The sequence below is a fragment of the Lepidochelys olivacea genome, assembly GCF_965140295.1.
Source record: "Lepidochelys olivacea isolate rLepOli2 genome assembly, chromosome: 1".
Taxonomy (NCBI): Eukaryota; Metazoa; Chordata; order Testudines; family Cheloniidae; genus Lepidochelys; species Lepidochelys olivacea.
The window spans coordinates 125,185,936-125,203,940 of NC_140411.1; the positions used below are offsets into that span (position 1 = coordinate 125,185,936).

The 18,005-nt window shown below is 43.9% G+C and overlaps 1 protein-coding gene across 2 annotated transcripts in view; it reads right to left on the bottom strand.

The window, feature by feature from the left end:
* Nucleotides 1-16,947, bottom strand: part of SLC9A7 (solute carrier family 9 member A7) — a 125,555-nt gene extending 108,608 nt beyond the window's left edge. For both annotated transcript variants that reach the window (XM_084652529.1, XM_084652528.1), the window contains exon 1: nt 16,601-16,947. In XM_084652529.1, coding sequence (XP_084508655.1) covers nt 16,601-16,847 — 247 coding nt within the window. In that variant the 5' untranslated portion in view covers nt 16,848-16,947. The remainder of the gene's footprint in view (nt 1-16,600) is intronic.
* Nucleotides 16,948-18,005: the final 1,058 nt, after the last annotated feature.

An 18,005-nucleotide genomic window follows, 5' to 3' on the forward strand; every position in this document is an offset into this window, starting at 1 on the left:
TCTTGCAGTTTTTAAGAATATGTGCTGTGATTCACTTCTGTGGATTGCTACAAACAATATCCATATCCCACAGTTCATCTTCAATACACATTCTAAGCGCCTTTCTGCTAAGCATTTGGCTCTTCAATGCCATTTAAAGCTCTTCAATTCCATTTAAAGCACATATTTCTCTATATTTAGCCTCTGAATCACCTATCCCCACCACCTTTTCATCATTAGAGCTTCTGTGAGGCAATTTATGAACTTCAGCTGAGTTGCAGTTTGCAGGAGTAAAAATCTGCATTGGTTTCTATTCCTTTTACTTACATTATGTACATTCTTAATGCAGCACTCACTATGATATGCAAAGTCAACGTGCGGGCATCTTTTGGGTCAATGCACCCAGTTTACTTTCCATACAATGTCCTCACTAAGAGTGACTACTTCATACAGTTTCTCACCTGTCTCACCTGCTGAAACTGTGCTTAAATAGGTGTGTTTGGTCTTCCGTCCCACCGCAAAAAAAGCAGGTGTTCATCTTGAAATGTGTGCCATGCATCTTAGTACAAGGCAATTCTTGCCCATAGTTAGCACTTGTCCTGGCATCTTCAACTTTTTCCTGATGCTCACTGTAATTCTTCTCCAACCTTGCCAAATTCAGTTTAGGAATTTACTTCTTTTGCATGTAAGGTGCCACTGAGCACCATGTTTAACCAGGTCATTCGCAGTGGTATTCTTCAAAAATTCAGCTACTAGTCTACTCTTCATCTCCCCATTGATACCAAAAAAATGATCAAGACCAAATTAAAAACATAGATTTTGTAATAAATTACTTTGGGACAGGGGTATGTGTGTGTCAGGGGGCCATGGCCCCACCAAGAGGGCGAGTGATGAGAGGGAGAGGGCAGAGAGGATCAAGAAGGGAAGGGGCGGTGCAGGAAAGGCAGGACCTCAGTTCTGGCACTGGTGCCCCCCACACACTTTTAGCGACCTTCAGCCACTCCTACTTTGGGATTGTAATTAATTATATTATATAGTGTATGTTATGGAACGATGTGCATACCATCTGAAGATGGGACTCCACTAATTTTTGACTAGATGCTGATGTCTTAACCAGTTCCTCATTACAATTCTTTCAGCAAAGTAAACGAAGCTGATAATCAATACCACTGAAACACTTCTTCCCCGCCCCCTGCAATAATAGCAAATCAGCTTGAAGCACTCCTTCCATTTATATAATCTGTAACATTAAAAAAAAATAGGCAGGTATCATGTTCCAAGGATTAAATGATAACACAGTACTGTCAGTTGAGGGCCACCATACAATTTTGTGAGGGCTGCATGTCTGACAAGCCAGTGTTTAAAGTATAATTTACAAAAATGTTGATTTTTAAACATTTTCTCGACTTCTATATCTACAGAATTGCTTTAGGTCTGTCATGTTTGGTACCTTTGTGTTCGTGGGAGAAATGGCTTTCTAATGATATCTAACTTGATCCATTTCCGACCTCACTATATTAAGAAAATTTCCACCAACCAAAAGACCTGGAACTGGGAGTAGTGAGTCCCCTCCTCTCCTACCCCCACCCCACCGCAGAGGGTGACACCATTGAAATTAGGATTCTGTAGATTTTTACAAATCAAATGACTCCTTTCTGACATTAACTGCCCATGGAACTACAAATCTCCCAGATGGTTTTGGTAGCACACAGAGGCCCTATTCAGGCTCGTGGCTCCATTATGAAGGTATGGTACAGGCATTAATACAAGCTTCTTCCCAAATAGCTTATACTCTAAAACAACAAGAGGGAGGTAAGAGATGCAATCAAATAAATACACAGTTTTTATGCACATTGTAGTTCTCATAAGTGTAAGAAGTTCCAAATATCCCCATTGGCCCTTCAAACCATTATTAGCTGACCGATTTCTTACAGACATTTCACCAGAGATGGGTCTTGAGAGATCTGAAGGCTGAGCAAGCAGTGACCTTACCCAGAAGAGTTTGAGACATTTAACAGGAAGAAAACAAAAAAAGCCCACACATTTGAGAATTAAGGTTTGGGATTTCCGGGGCAACGAGACAACTCTCCTGGCTAAAGAGCACAATTAGTCTTATTACATTTTCCACTCCTCACCCACAATTATTCTTTCCTCATAAAACCAATTTCTTCCACCCCAGCTTTTAGGGAGCTTTAGGCTTTTCTAAGGTAAAGTGAATTATCCAGTTTTGGTGCATGAAGAAGAAATGTTATCATTTTTATTATATTCTTGCACATCTAGTTTATTACATTCTGCAGTCACCTTCTACTGAAAAAAACCCCAAAAGCCAATGAGTATGAGCTAAATTACCCATTTTCTGGTAGAAAAAAAATCTGAAAAGGTCTGATATGTATGAAATATTTAGCAGCTTTTAGCATAACTAATAAAAATACCCTCAAGACAAACAGTTTCAGAGTGGTAGCCGTGTTAGTCTGTATCAGCAAAAACGAGGACTCTGGCTGGGAGCCCTGGGGCCTTTAAATCACCCCGGAGCTACCAGCTGCAGAGGCAGCTGGGAGCCCCGGGGCTCAGGGGTGAATTAAAGGGCCCAGGGCTCCGGCAGAGCTCTGGGCATTTTAAATCCCTGCTGGAGCCCGGCTGCCAGAGCCCCGGGGCTCCAGCAACTGGGCTCAGGTGGGGATTTAAAGGGCCCGGTGCTCTGGCCACTGCGGGGAGCTCCCGCCCGAGCCCTGCTGCCGGAGTTCTGGAGGTGCTTTAAAGGGCTTTGGGCTCCCCGCAGTGGCAGGAGCACCGGGTCCTTTAAATCCCCACCTAAGCCTGGCTCCAACAGGCGGGCTCTGGCAGTGCTTTAAAGGGCCCGGGCATCCTACCACTGTGGGGAGCCCCGGGCCCTTTAAAAGCGCCGCCCAAGCCCCGCTGCCGGAGCTCCGGAGGTGATTTAAAGGGCCCGGTGCTCCTGCCACTGCAGGGAGTCCTGGGCCCTTAAATCACTGCTGGGGAAGCCGCTCCAGTCCAGCACGGCGTACTGGCTCTTGCCAGTATGCCGGACTGGACTGGACCAGCTTACTTTCACCTCTGCAAGGAGTCCTTGTGGCACCTTAGAGACTAACATTTATTTGGGCATAAACTTTCATGAGCTAGAACCCACTTCATCAGATGCATGGAGTGGAAAATACAGTAGCAGATATAAATACACAGCACATGAAAAGATGGGATAAATAAATTAGTTAGTCTCTAAAGTGCCACAAGGACTCCTCATTGTTTTTTCCTCAAGATGAATGTTCTTCTTAAACTAAATGACTTGTTTCTCATCCTCCCAGTACTGATGCCATACCATCTCAAGGAGGGGGGAAAAATATCTGAGTTAAATATGGCTACACTGATAAACTCAGAATCCAGATTAAGAGTAGGAGTTTGAAGAGTGCCTAGATGACTTAGAGGTAACAAGTCTTATTGACTTTCCAAGTCACTTAGGCACTTTTGAAAACCCCACCCTAATGCTTATGTGGAGAAAGAAATTGATTGGGAAGTGCTAGGATTCCCCAACCTGCCTATCACTTGATCACTGAGGTCTCTAGTCCAACCCCCTGCTCAAAGCAGGACCAACACCAGCTAAACCCTGGGCTGGGATGATTGTCAACCCGGGCCTTAAAAACCTCTAAGGATGGAGGTTCCACCACCTCCCTAGGTAACCCATTCCAGTGCTTCCATCCATATCTAACAAGTTCTTGGAAAGCATTGGAGACAACTTTTTAATCACAGAAGGTGGACAAAATCTAAGAGAGAAGCTATTCTGGACTTGATTTGGACCAATAGGGAGGAACTGGTTAAGAATTTGAAGGTGGAAGGCAGCTTGGATGAAAGTGATCATGAAATGATGAGTTCATGATTCTAAGGAATGGTAGGATGGAAAACAGCAGAATAAAGACCGTGGACTTCAAGAAGGGAGACTTCAGCAAACTCAGAGAATGGATAGGTAAGATCCCATGGGAAGCAAGTCTATGGGAAAAAAAGAATTCAGGAGAGTTGATAGGTTTTTAAGAGAGATTAAAAGCACAAGAGCAAACTATCCCAATGTATACAAAACCATACTTCCTATCTAAGAGACTACCCTGGCTTAACAGGGAGCTCTTCAAGGACAAGAAACTCAAAAAAGAGTCATTCAAAAAGTGGAAACTAGGTCGAATTACAAAGGATGAATATTAAAAACACCACCACCACCACAAGTATGCAGGGACAAAACTAGAAAGGCCAAGGCACAGAACAAGATTAAATTAGCTAGGAACACGAATGGTAACAAGAAAACACTTTATAAATAAATTAGAAGCAACAGGAAGACCAAGGACAGGATAAGCCTGTTACTCAATGAGGAGGGAAAGACAACAACAGAAAACGTGGCAATGGCTGAAGTGTTAAATGCCTATTTTGTTTCAGTTTTCACGAGAAAAAGTTAACAGTTATCGGACAACTAACTTAGAGAACATCAGTGTAAATGGAGTAGGATCTGAGGCTACTAAAGGGAAAGAATAAATTAAGAATTACTTAGACAAATTTGATGTCTTCAAGTCAAGAGGGCCTGTCAAAGTACATCCTAGAATACTTAGGGAACTAGCAATTATCTTTCAGAACTAATGGAGGACAGGATAGATCCCAGAGGACTGGAAAGGGCAATATAGTACCGGTCTGTAAAAGGGGGAATAAGGACAACCCAAGGAATTACAGACCAGACATCTTAACTTCATTACCCAGAAAGATAAACAGAACAAATAATCAAACAGTCAATTTGTAAGCACCGAGAAGACAATAAGGTGGTAAGTAACAGTCAGCATGGATTTGTCAAGAACAGACCATGTCAAACCAACCTAATATCTTTCTTTGATGGGGTAACAAGCCTTTGTGGGAAAGCAGATGTGCTGTATCTTGACTTTAGTAGAGCTTTTGATACGGTTTCACGTGACCTTCTGGTAAACAACTTAAGGCAATGTAGCCTAGACAAACCTACTATAAAGTGGGTGCAACCAGTTGGAAAATGGTTATCAGTGGTTCTCAGTCAAGCTGGAAGAGCATATTAAGTGGGGTCCCACAGGGATCAATCCTCATCCGGTTTTATTCAAGATCTTCATAAATAATTGGGATGACAGCATAGAGAGTACATTTATAAAGTTTGTGGATTATACCACTGTCAAGGTTCCTCCCCCACTCTGAACTCTAGGGTACAGATGTGGGAACCCGCGTGAAAAACCTCCTAAGCTTATCTTTACCAGCTTAGGTCAAAACTTCCCCAAGGTACAAAATATTCCACCCTTTGTCCTTGGATTGGCCGCTACCACCACCAAACTAATACTGGTTACTGGGGAAGAGCTGTTTGGACACGTCTTTCCCCCCAAAATACTTCCCAAAACCTTGCACCCCACTTCCTGGACAAGGTTTGGTAAAAAGCCTCACCAATTTACCTAGGTGACTACAGACCCAGACCCTTGGATCTGAGAACAATGAAAAAAGCATTCAGTTTTCTTACAAGAAGACTTTTAATAAAAATAGAAGTAAATAGAAATAAAGAAATCCCCCTGTAAAATCAGGATGGTAGATACCTTACAGAGTAATTAGATTCAAAACATAGAGAACCCCTCTAGGCAAAACCTTAAGTTACAAAAAAGATACAGACAGAAATAGTTATTCTATTCAGCACAGTTCTTTTCTCAGCCATTTAAAGAAATCATAATCCAACACATACCTAGCTAGATTACTTACTAAAAGTTCTAAGACTCCATTCCTGGTCTATCCCCGGCAAAGACAGAATATAGACAGACACACAGACCCTTTGTTTCTCTCCCTCCTCCCAGCTTTTGAAAGTATCTTGAAGTGAGCTGTAGCTCACGAAAGCTCATGCTCAAATAAATTGGTTAGTCTCTAAGGTGCCACAAGTACTCCTTTTCTTTTTGCGAATACAGACTAACACGGCTGTTACTCTGAAACCTGTCTCCTCATTGGTCATTTTGGTCAGGTGCCAGTGAGGTTACCTTTAGCTTCTTAACCCTTTACAGGTGAGAGGAGCTTTCCCCTGGCCAGGAGGGATTTCAAAGGGGTTTACCCTTCCCTTTATATTTATGACAACCACGTTAGGAGGGGTTGCAAGCGCTTTGGAGGACATGATTAGAATTAAAAATTATCTTGACAAACTGGAGAAATGGTCTGAAATAAACAGGATGAAATTCAATAAGGACAAATGCAAAGTACTACACTTAGGAAGGAATAATCAAATGCACAAATACAAAGTGGGAAATGACTGCCTAGGAAGGATTATTGTGGAAAAGTATCTCGGGGTTAACAGTGGATCACTAACTAAATATAAGTCAACAATATAATACTGTTGCAAAAAAAAAAAACCAAACAAACAAAACAAAAAAAACCCATCATTCTGGGATATATTAGCAGAGGCGTGCTAACCAAGACATGAGGAGTAATTCTTCCACTCCACTCAGCACTGATAACGTCTCAGCTGGAGTATTGTGTCCAGTTCTGGGCACCACACTTCAGGAAAGCTGTGGACAAATTGGAGAAATTCCAGATGAGAGCAACAAAAATTATTAAAGGTCTCCAAAATATACAAGGAAAAATTGAAAAAATGCATTTGTTTAATCTAGAATAGAGAACATTGATGGGGGACATGATAACAGTTTTCAAGTATGTCTACAGTTGCGATAAATAGGAGGGTGATAAATTGTTCTCCTTATCTACTAAGGACAGGACAAGAAGGAATTGGCTTAAATTGCAGCAAGGAAGAGTTAGGAAGCTTTTCCTAATGTCTAACCTAACTGAAAGGGTAGTTAAGCACTGGAACAAATTACCCAGGGAGGTTGTGGAATCTCGGTCACCAGAGGTTTTTAAGAACAGTTGGACAAACACCAGCCAAGGATGGCCTAGATCAGAGGTGGGCAAACTACGGCCCGTGGGCCACATCCGGCCCAGCCCCCTGAGCTCCTGGCCCGGGAGGCTCGCTCCTGGCCCCTCCCCCACTGCCTCAGCACGCCATGCTGGCAGTGTAGTGTATTAAACTGCTCTCTGTAGGAGTGTGCTACTGGTAGCAATTTACTACACTACACCAGCACAATGCTCTGGGTAGCCGGGCAACGCTCTGGGCGGCATGGTTGTAGCGCTGCCAGCCGCCGGTGCTCTGTACTGCGCGGTAAGGGGGCAGGGAGGGTTGGATAGAGGGCAGGAGAGTATGGGGTGGTGGTCACAGGGCAGGGGTGTGGACGGGGCCGGGGCGGTCAGAGGGCGGGGAACGGTGGCGGGGGAGAGTTGAATGGGGGCAGGGGTCCCGGGGGAGCAGTCAGGAAGGAGGGGGGGATGTTGGATGGGGAGGTGGAGGGCAGTCAGGGGACAGGGGTCTGTGTGGATGGGGCAGGGATCCTGGGGGGCTATCAGGGAACGGGGGGTGGGGGTTGGATGGGGCAGAAGTGTGGGGGGGTGTCTTTGCCACAGCCTGATACAGCCTCCCCTAACCAGCCCTCCATACAATTTCTGAAACCTGATGTGGCCATCTGGCCAAAAAGGTTGCCCGCCCCTGGCCTAGATAGTACCTAGTTCTGCCTCAGTGCAGGAGACTGGAGTAGATGACCTCTCGAGGTTCCTTCTAGTCCTACATTTCTACATTTTTATGTATCAATCCAGCTGGCTCTTAAGGCAGAGTTTCTTTTCCGTCTAATTCTCAAGAGGACATCAGTGGATATTATTCCTGAGGCCGTGTGTGAAGGTAACAAAAGCCCTCATTAACAAGAAAGAGGAATGACGTAATGGCTAATAGCGTTGTTGCAGCCGTGTTGGTCCCAGGACATTAGACAGACAAGGAGCGTGAGGGAATATCTTATTGGACCAACTTTGGGTAGTGAAAGAAAAAAAATTTCAAGCTAGACAGAGCTCTTCTTCAGGTGTGCAGTTTGAAAGCTTATCTCTGTCACCAACAGAAGTCTGTCCAATAAAAAAAGAGATATTGCCATACCCACTTTGTCTCTATAATGGCTGCTACATACCCACTACTATATTTCCCAATTTCAAGCTCTGTATCCCATGCTGCTGCAGCTTTGAGTTCCTTTTGCCTAGTGAGCGGAGACCGAGACACAGACTGTCAAATGCAACTCATGATTTTGGGTGTCCAACACAAGACACCTTAAAGTGGCCTGATTTTCAGAAAGGGCAGAGCACCCACCCACTGTGTCTCAGATCCTTTCATGTTGGGCACCCAAAAATTATGGCACCAAAATCAATAGCTATTTTTGGAAGAAGAAGAAGAAAGAGTGCCTAAAGCCTTTCCTAAACTTCAAAGGTCACTTTTTCCAACCTTGTCAGGTGTAAGCCAGATGAAATGGATTCCCTTCCCCCTTCATCACTTTCAAGAGGTGTTTTCACAATTAATAGTTTGATAGCCCAGTCTTTAAAAAAATGAATATTAAATCTCTTTTAACAGTTGTAACACTTCGCCCAAAGGAGTCTTCCCATATAGAAAAGACAAATTTCATAAAGACATGTAGAACATAATTCATTGAGTAAAGGCTTCCCCCCGCACACACAGATCAGAACATAGTTATAATATTTGGCACGGTCTGATCAAACACCTTGTTTGAAATGGAAACTTCCAAAAACAAAAGTCAAGCCATACCCTATGCTCATTGCTAATAAAACTGAGTCACCATAGTGCCCACTGTGACAGAGTTGGTCTCAACAGACATTTTATCATAGCTATCTGGCTGCATTTCTCCACACTGTCTGCAGGACAGTTTGGAAATGGGGAAGAAGGCTTGTGACAGCGATAAGATGATTGAGTCTCTCTCAAAACATCGGACTGGCCTGTGACTGGGTTTGACCTTCAGCTCAGAGAGCAAACTGAGGATGGACAATTGAAAATCTGAGCACCACAGTTCCTTTTGGGCAAGCAGGCTGATCTGAAACTATGTGGCTTAACAATATGCAGAAGGCCCAGGCTGCTAAAGAGAGCATCACGTTTTCAAAACTAGGGTGGCTAAAGTTATGCTCCTAAATCTGTATTTAAACACTTAATTAAACGTAGCCTTTTAACACAGTTGTTTAAGCACCTGCAACACCCATTGATTTTGACAGCAACATGGAGATTCCTGATGTTATTTCCACCGTGTCTGAAGGTCAATCTTGTCACACTGAGCGCTGTGGTGGGAAAACAGAAATAAGCCCTTCTTTCACATTTACAATAGGGATTTAGGAGCCTAACTTTAGGAACCTAAGTTTGAAATTTTAGCCACACATTTATCTGAGATAGTTGGGGAACTGAAAAATGTCTCTTTTCTGTAGTCAGACATCAGGAAGGTAAAATTTGCACATTTGTTAATTTGACATTGGTTTCCATTTTTCTTGTACGTTGTTTCTGTACATTTGATACTCTCAGTAAATAAATGTCCTGTTTTACATTACTCACAGGGAGTGTTGCTTTCAAGTAATGGTATAGCAAAGGGTCTTATTACCTAGATTGCTCCACAAGAGATATTTGAAGGGATTCACAGGGAGGAAGCAACATTAGTGGGGTTTGAAAGCTACAATCAATAAAAGAAATCCAAATAAATGTCTTATGACAACAATATGGACAGAGATCAATTAAGTTATAACGGTGATCTTTATCAGGAAATATATTGGTCAGTATGCATCAAATGCAGGACTCAGATCAACGTCAAGAAAAATGAACTTCCACCACCCCAACTGCTATCGCAAGTTTGTACGCTTGTGTCAGGGAGGACCTGCTTCTGTACCTGCTCCATACATGGTACTTTCATTGACTTCAAGAGCAGTACCACAGGCAGGGCAGCTGAAGAAGTGGGTCTTACACAATTACTGAACATTTATATTGTGTTAGCACCTAGATGCCTCAAAAAGGTCAGTGCCCAATTGTGTTCTGCATTTTACATACCACGTACTAAATGGCATCGCCTGCCCCAAAGGGCTTATCATTAAGGCTACGATTTAATCATGGGTATTTTTAGTAAAAGTCATGGACAGGTCACGAGCAAGAAAGAAAAAATCCCAACCCATGACCTGTCCATGACATATACTGTAAATACCCCTGATTGAATCAGGGGGTTGAGGGAGGTACATATTGGGGAGGGGGAGCCCTGGGGGGCACACAGTACCAGCTGCTGTGGGGGGGAGCCCCAGGTGGCCAGTGGCAGCTCCAGTCGCCCCTGGTGAGGGGAAAAAAAAAAAAAAAAAAAAAAAAAAAAGAGGCCCAGGGGGGCCAGCGGCTGCTCCAGCCACCCCGGGTCCGCTACTCAGGCAGTCCCCAGGGCCAGCCACGTCGGTCAACCACACTGGCCGCTGCAGAAGTCACAGAGGTCGCAGGAAGTCATGGATCCTTAATTTCCATGACAAACACGGAGCCCTGCTTGTAATTTAGGAGATGTGTAAGCAGGGTCTGCATGAGCTCTACCACATCTAGTGATGAGCAGGGGGGAAAGACTTCAGGAACAGACCGTGTTTGCATTGACACACCTACTCTTCCTATATACATAGTATGATGGAGCTTCTTTGCCAAAATGATCACTTTTGGCTGGTGTTGCGCTGCAAAGCACTTTAGCACTGAGTGCAGGGGTTATGAAATGTTGTTATCCGTATTGTATGAGTAAAGGGCAGCAGAACTGTACTTAGCCAGCCTTGATTGAGGGGGTCACCCTAATCTGAACCTTACTTGTAAGCAGGGTGTAGGGATGCCACACCCAGTGAAGGCGAGTGAGGGTGGGCACAGGTGTTCCTACCTGGTAGAGTGGCCTCTGTCCAAAGAGTCCTAGATACTATTTGACCTTCCCCACTCCACTGTTTAAAGACAGAGCTAATTAGACTCAATTGAGAGCCATTGTTTCTGTTCAGTGATTACCAGAGCTGAATCACTGATAAGCAGGTCAAGGGGCTATGTCTTAGACAATGATGAAAGGAAAGACGATGCAGAGGTTGTCCTAGCAGTGAGGTTCTCTGAAACCAGTGAAATCATGAAGAGCAAAAATCACTAAAGATCTGGGTTCAGCGGTAGAACCTCAGAACACAACATCACAGAAGTTGCAGCAAGCATCCAACAGCAGCAGCACGCAACCAACAGCAGCAGAAAAAAGCAGTGATAGCAGCGGTAAATAGCCACTTGCAAAGGCATGCAGTGACCAGAGAGACATTGCTCAACGACACCCCCCCCCCACACACACACACACCCTTTCTGGGATGGGAGGGGAACCCCTGCAAACACACCTCTAAACTCAGGTCTTGGCTAACCAAGGATGCAGCAGAGGGAGAGGGGAGTGATGTGTTAAAGAAACATTCATTCATCGGACTTTCCCACCAAAAGGTGGGAAACTGAGGCAAAGGACAGTGCCCAACGCATTGTGGGGTCAGGTTTGCTTATGGTCACATGCTTTTGAATGTGGTTATGGTGTTTTCCCAAACTAATGCTTGGTTCCCTTTCCCTTTTATTAAAAGTTCTCTTTTGTTATACACAGACTTAGTGCTTGCAAGAGGGGAAGTATTGCCTCTTAGAGGCTGCCAGATGTGGTATTATGTTTTCCCACATCACTGCATGTGCGCTCAAGCCAGTTCTGTTTTGTATCATTAAGAGGAAACCCTAGCTCAGTCATACTTGGACTGAGGCGTGTGAGCCGCAAGTGACTCTTTAATGGGTCCCCTGCATCTCTCTGCAGCACGACATTAAAACATTGTGATTTTTATTAACCTAAGTTATTAACCAATCAGGATGATTCTGCTTTGTTATTAACCAATTGTAGTTGGTAAATAATAGTCATTTTACTGTAAGAATAATTTAAACTGTACGACCGGAAATATTTATTTTATATATGTCTAAATTATATGACAGGAAATGAAACCATGAAGTCACACTACTGTGGCTCTTTTGGGTAATGCTGATTGGTTATTTGGCTCCTGAACCACTGAGGTCTGAGTATCACTGCCCTAGATATTGAACCTGACCCTTGTTGCTGCCCATGTCACCTGGCAGAAAGGCTACAGGTGTAATTGTAGAACTGTAATTGATTAACAACATCTATTAGCCATCTGAAATTAAATGTAATGCACATTGTTAGAGTATTTTTCAAAGCCTGTCAAAGAAGACCTCCAGTACTTATGGGAGATGTCCAGGATTCAACACATATTGCTTAATCTTAAGTAAGATTATAAATTATACGTATGAAAATAGGGAAATATTTGTATTTTCTTATTATTACGGTATATGTCTCTGTGGGTTTGTTTACAATGGGTTACATCCTCTGGAGTTAGATCAAAAGGGTTGTTAAAGGAACCAAGCAGGAAAGACAGCATAAAGGTGTAACATACCAACACACACAACAGCTAGATTCATAGCCATGAAGAAGCAACTCCTCAGCACCAGGTGACATAGCTGTTTTGCCAAGGCTGAGAAGAGCAAAATTAAAGGGAATGATAAACCACTAAAGAACACTGGGCCTAGACAAGGGAAGGGGTTGAATGAGTGGCCAGAGGCTTCCCAGAGAGCCAGGGAGAGCTGACAGGACCACACCAAGACACAGAAAGAGCAGGTGACAAGCAGGACCATCTGCTTCTACCAACCAGACACGGGGGTTAGCTGGGCTGAGAAGAACTTTCCAAATCTGGCAAGGAAATATTATGGTGCAAATTTGACACATAAAGGTCTTTGATAGTTTTCACCTTTTGTTCTATATGCTTTGAACCTTCAGAGGAATTAATAACTAATGCTTGGTTTTGAAGACACTGTTTTTGAGTTTCTTTAATAACTAATTAATAACAGGTTATGAAAAATATGGCTTACAGCATGAAGTATGAAACCTCAAATTCTACTTCATATCACAACAATACAAAGTTTTTAGAGCGCATATTTAATCAGAACCTATTACAGATAGGCAAGTGGCAACAGCTGCCATTGAGGCAGTTGTGAGAGAGCAGGGAATTTATAAGTGTTATAGGACTACACAATGGCTCTTGGTATTCTGGAATCAAGTCAGCCAATAATGTAAAGTTATGATAAAAGGGCAAATCCAGGCATGGCCGTGGCCTTATCAGACATAGATTTTATACAGACCTCCAAGAGCTCAGCTCTTGTGGACAAACTTGTTCTTTGAAGCATAACCAAAAATTATGACCAACAGTCTGGAGGTCAGTTTTTCTATGAGTGAAAAAGTAACTCAGTGTTAGAGAATGCAAATCTGCTTCTTTTATAAATGTACTTAGATATCTTAAGCAACTACTCTTGTACAGCCACCTGGGACTTTGGAGTGCTTCCTTCCTTACTGAAATTAAATTTGATGGGGACCCTATCTTGTCTTGAACCAAAAGTTAGTGCACATAGTACTATTATTATCTATTATGCATTGTTTAGAATCTATGCTGAAAAGAGAGTCACATGCATCTTTATGGTTCATTTGATATTATATGTTTATATCGCAGTGACACCCAGAAATCCAAGTCAGAATCAGAACTCTGTTAGATATTTGGTTTCCTAGACTGTAAGCTCTCCAATGACTGTGTGTGTAAAGCAGTACATGACAATGGAGGAGAGGATATCAAATTTTATATACATATATAGATTCGCTTGTGTTTTGTTTTATATTCCTTAAGTACCCAAGTATCATCTTTTACCAAATGCCTCTCAGCTTAGCCACCATTCTTCGTATGAACGTTTGTGCAAAAGGAAGAAAGAAACTGCTATATGAATGATGTAATTTTGATATAGTACATGTGCTGTAATATCAGAAACGTAACAAATCTAGCTTGCTTTGTTCTAGAGGAAGCCTTCAATATTTTTAAATAATGTGAGACAGACCCTGACATAGCTTTACTGGCATGAAGACTTTAACATCTGCAAAAAAAAGCGGCAAACTCATTTAAATATTTCTCCTCAGAGGTCTGCTGTGTCATGGCAAGAGGGTGTTCTAAAGCAAGCACATCATATATTATAATCTTGGAACAAAGAGGCTCATCTATGCATTCCAAATACTAAAACTTTTAAGAGTTGCTGTTTGAAAACATGTAATAATTGTAACAATAGCCACATTTTCCTCAAGCACCAGGATCATGTAGTAACTAAATGTTTTGACATTTCCCCTGACATTTTTTGCATTCATAACAAGAAAGCCTATAATACCATATTTCCTGAGATTTATGAATATAGAAATTTCACTTTTCTGTCAAAGATCAGAAGCTAGGGAACCATCTTAAGTATCAAGGCCTAAAAGTTACAGTAAATTTATTGCATTTAATTAAAATCCAAGATTTTTCCAATTTAAGTATTTCACATTTTGTGTCAAAAAGCATCTCAAGAGGTAAGCATGATACATTCAAATACCCTTGGTGACCTATTAAAAAAAAAAAGGTGTGCGTATTTTAGAAGTGTAGTAAACGCACACCACTATCAATAGGTATTTTTAAGCCCTTGATGTAAATAAAACTTTCATATACAATGAAAAGAAAAAAAACCACTTAAGTCTAGAATACTGTGCTGTTTTTAAATACTCCCACCTGAAGCAATTCTGAAGATGACTACATTAAGGCAGTAACAAAGTAACATGCATGATATGATCGTAATCTTTCCTTTCTAATTAATGTTTGTACTGTGCTTTACACCTCCAAAGTGTTATTCGAGTGCTAAGTAGTTCTATGCTAGTAGATAATTCGCCAATCTTTTTAACCTTTAAGTTTGCAGCAGTGCGTGTGTGTAAAATGAAATGCACAGCAATGCAGCAAGAGATCAGTGAGTAAGAAGAGACTGGGATGGGTTAAGAAAATCATCAACAGAGGAAAGTTCCATTGTTTTAACAAGTGATCAGATCTTAGGATAAGTTAGTAAATGCAAATTTCAAGTAGGTGTTTTACATTATGATGCAAGAGCTGGTCTACCTAATGAAAGAAAAGAAGTTCCACTAGCAGTTATAGAGTTACCAAACACAGACAGACAAGTCATTTTTAAAATTGATGATATCTTATGGTCAAAATTGTTTATGTTCTCTGAGTAACTAAGTGTTTAAGAATTCTCTGTGTGTGTGTGTATGTGTGTGTGTGTGTGTAAAAACCATCAGCACAGGTTTACCTGCAGGCTCCTGCACCACTCATTAATTATAGCAGACTGTGGGACTAAGCAGATCTGAACTAACAGCTACACAGAGTGCAGGTGTGAACATCTGTTCTGCTGTGTCGTTTATTTTTGTCCTACAGATGGATTTTTTTTTAAAGAAAAAAGAACATGCTCTGTTTGTTTCACTGCCTATTCAACCAAGAGGGTTTAAGATGCACTGTGTGAACGTTTCCTGGTATCTAATTCCATTGTAATCAATTGGTAGCCAACAAGTACTGGGTGCCAGAGACAACAAAATAGCAGTTCTTTGGCAGTCAGTTACCAGGACAGAGTGCATGAACATTTAATGATGCTTCTTTTCATCTTGTGAAATACTCACCATGGCAGCACTGTTTAAGTTATATTTCAGAGTAATGATGGAGATGATCTGTGTGCACATAGCACAAGAAATATAGAATAAATCATCTTATCAAACTAGCTTCCTAAAATCAGAGAAATTGGTTGAAAAGCCAGAGCCCTTTTCGTGTTGAACACTCTAATGACATAATACAACCATGCAAGTGGTACAGAGCACAGCTACCCCAAATATACATAATGGGGGGAAAACTGTTCATCTTGGATACTATACCCCACATATGAACTCACAGGCATAATGGGTGTTTTCTTCTTTGCTATGGTCCAGAGCAAGTCCCCAAGCTAAGCTGCCTGAAAAACTGTCACCAAAGACAAATTATGCAAGAGGGGGCTTTATTGGCCTGACATGGATTTTACAGGACTTGTCACTTACCATAAAAGGCAGCTCACTCTTATTTGGTTTTATTTTTTCACATTCCTGGGTCTCCTAGTCGTTTGACAACAAGGAAGCGCGGTGTAAAAAACAGAGCCCAACCACATGCATGTTGGAGGATGTCTGCCTTCTTCATCAGAATAAAACAGCACGTTTGAGAAAGGAGCAGAGAGGAACAGACAAGAGCAACACCCCCCCCCCGCTCCACACACACACCCCATGTTATTGTGGAAGGCTCCCTCCGCCACCCATCACTGCGGGACTGAACCCCTCAGCGCAGAGTGGCACCGAAACACCTGGCTACTCCGCTTCCCTCACACCGACCAATCACGGCCTGAGCCCATTTCATGGGAAATCAGAACTGAAGGAGGGTCCCGTCCAATCCATCACACACACACACACACACCCCGTTGTCGGCGGGCGGGCGGGCCAGGGAAGGGGGAGCGCAGCCGGATCGCCCGAGGGCCTAGCAATAAAGAGACAAGTCAAAAGGAAAGAGGGTCAGAGACACTACTCGAGCCGGCGTCTCGTTACAAGCGGTGCGGTCCCGGAGCTCACGGGCACGCGCGTTTACACGGGGAAAGGAAAGCGAAAAGGAGCGGGGGGGAGGGGGCTCCTCCCCCACAGCCCGGGTCATCCCCCCGGCCCCTGGCTCGGACCGCCGCGGAGAGCACAGGAACCGCGCCCCCTCCCCAGCCGGCGTACCCTGGACCGGCGGGGGCAGCACCCCCGGCTGCGCGGCTCCCGCTCACCATAGATCATGGCCAGGCCGGTCTCGTGGAGGAAGCGCACCCGGCGGTGCTTGAAGAGCCAGATGGTGAGGATGGTGAGGGTGAGCAGCAGGATGAAGGTCAGGAGGCTCACGCTGTCCTGCCGGTGACTCTCCTCCGCCTCCTTCTCCGTGGCGATCTCCTCCATGGCGCTGCTGCTCCGCTCCCCGGCCCGCAGCCCGCGGGCCCGCAGCAGGAGCAGCAGCCCGGAGCGCACGGCGAGCTGCATGGCTGGAAGCCGCCGCCCCCTCCGCGCCGCGGCTGATCCCGGCTGCCCGAGAGCCCTGGGCTGCTGCTGCTGCCGCCGCCTGCGCGCAGCCTGTCAAGCAGGGCGCAGCTCCAGTGCGCAGGATCCCCCCGCGCACCCGGGAGACGCCGCCAGCCAGCCAGCCGCCCCCTCCCCTGCCCAGCCTCTTAAAGGCGCAGGCCTCCTCCCCGCCTCCTGAGGCCCCAGTCCCCACGGAGTGGGCGGCAGAGCCCTCGCGTTGGGTCGGAGCTCGCCCGCCTGATGCCGTGGTGCTCCGCAGGAGCAGCCTGGGAATCACCCTGCCGCCGGCAGGGTGAGAGTCAGCTGCCCTTTGCCTTTGTACTAGACTATGCAGAGTCATGTCTGATGACTGGCTAGTCCTGGTGTGATGGCTAGTTAGGGTAGCTATTAGATTGTCCGATTTCCCCAGCTGAAGATTTGTCTTTCCCTCTACAAAATCCAAACGCTGTGAGGACCTGGTTCGCTACCTTCTTGCCCTTTGTGTAGCCATTGATTGGCAGCTGGGCAAAGTGGCAGTACAACACTGCCCATGCACACTGGTGGGTAACATCTTGTACAGGTGCTTGGCACAGGTGTAAGTGACTACATAACATGCAAAGCACGAAGTGCTTCATTTCTGCAGCATTTTTCGCGTTATTTTAAAGGGACATTGTACATCATAATGGTTAGAATAAGGCAATATTTTTAGAAAAACTACATTGCCTATGATATTGACACTGCTTTGTGGTTTTAAAACTGTAAGAATTTTTGGGGTGGGAGGAATCATCTTGCTTTACTTTTTTCAATTGACTCACTTTGGATGATCAAATACACTACTCAAAGGCACTAGCAGCATTAGGGACCAGGTTTTAGACTTTCTAGCTTACAAACTACTAATCTATTTAGTAATAATCATAGAAATGTAGAGCTAGAAGGGACCTCAGAAGGTCATTGAGTCCAGCCCCCTATACTGAGGCAGGATCAAGTAAGCTTATGCCATCCCTGACAGGTGTTTGTCTGACCTGTTCTTAAAAATCTCCCATGATGGGGATTCCACAACCTCCCTTAGAAGCCTGTTCCAGTCTGTAACTAATGTTATAGCTAGAAAGATTTTCCCTTAACATGTTTGGAGACTGTTAT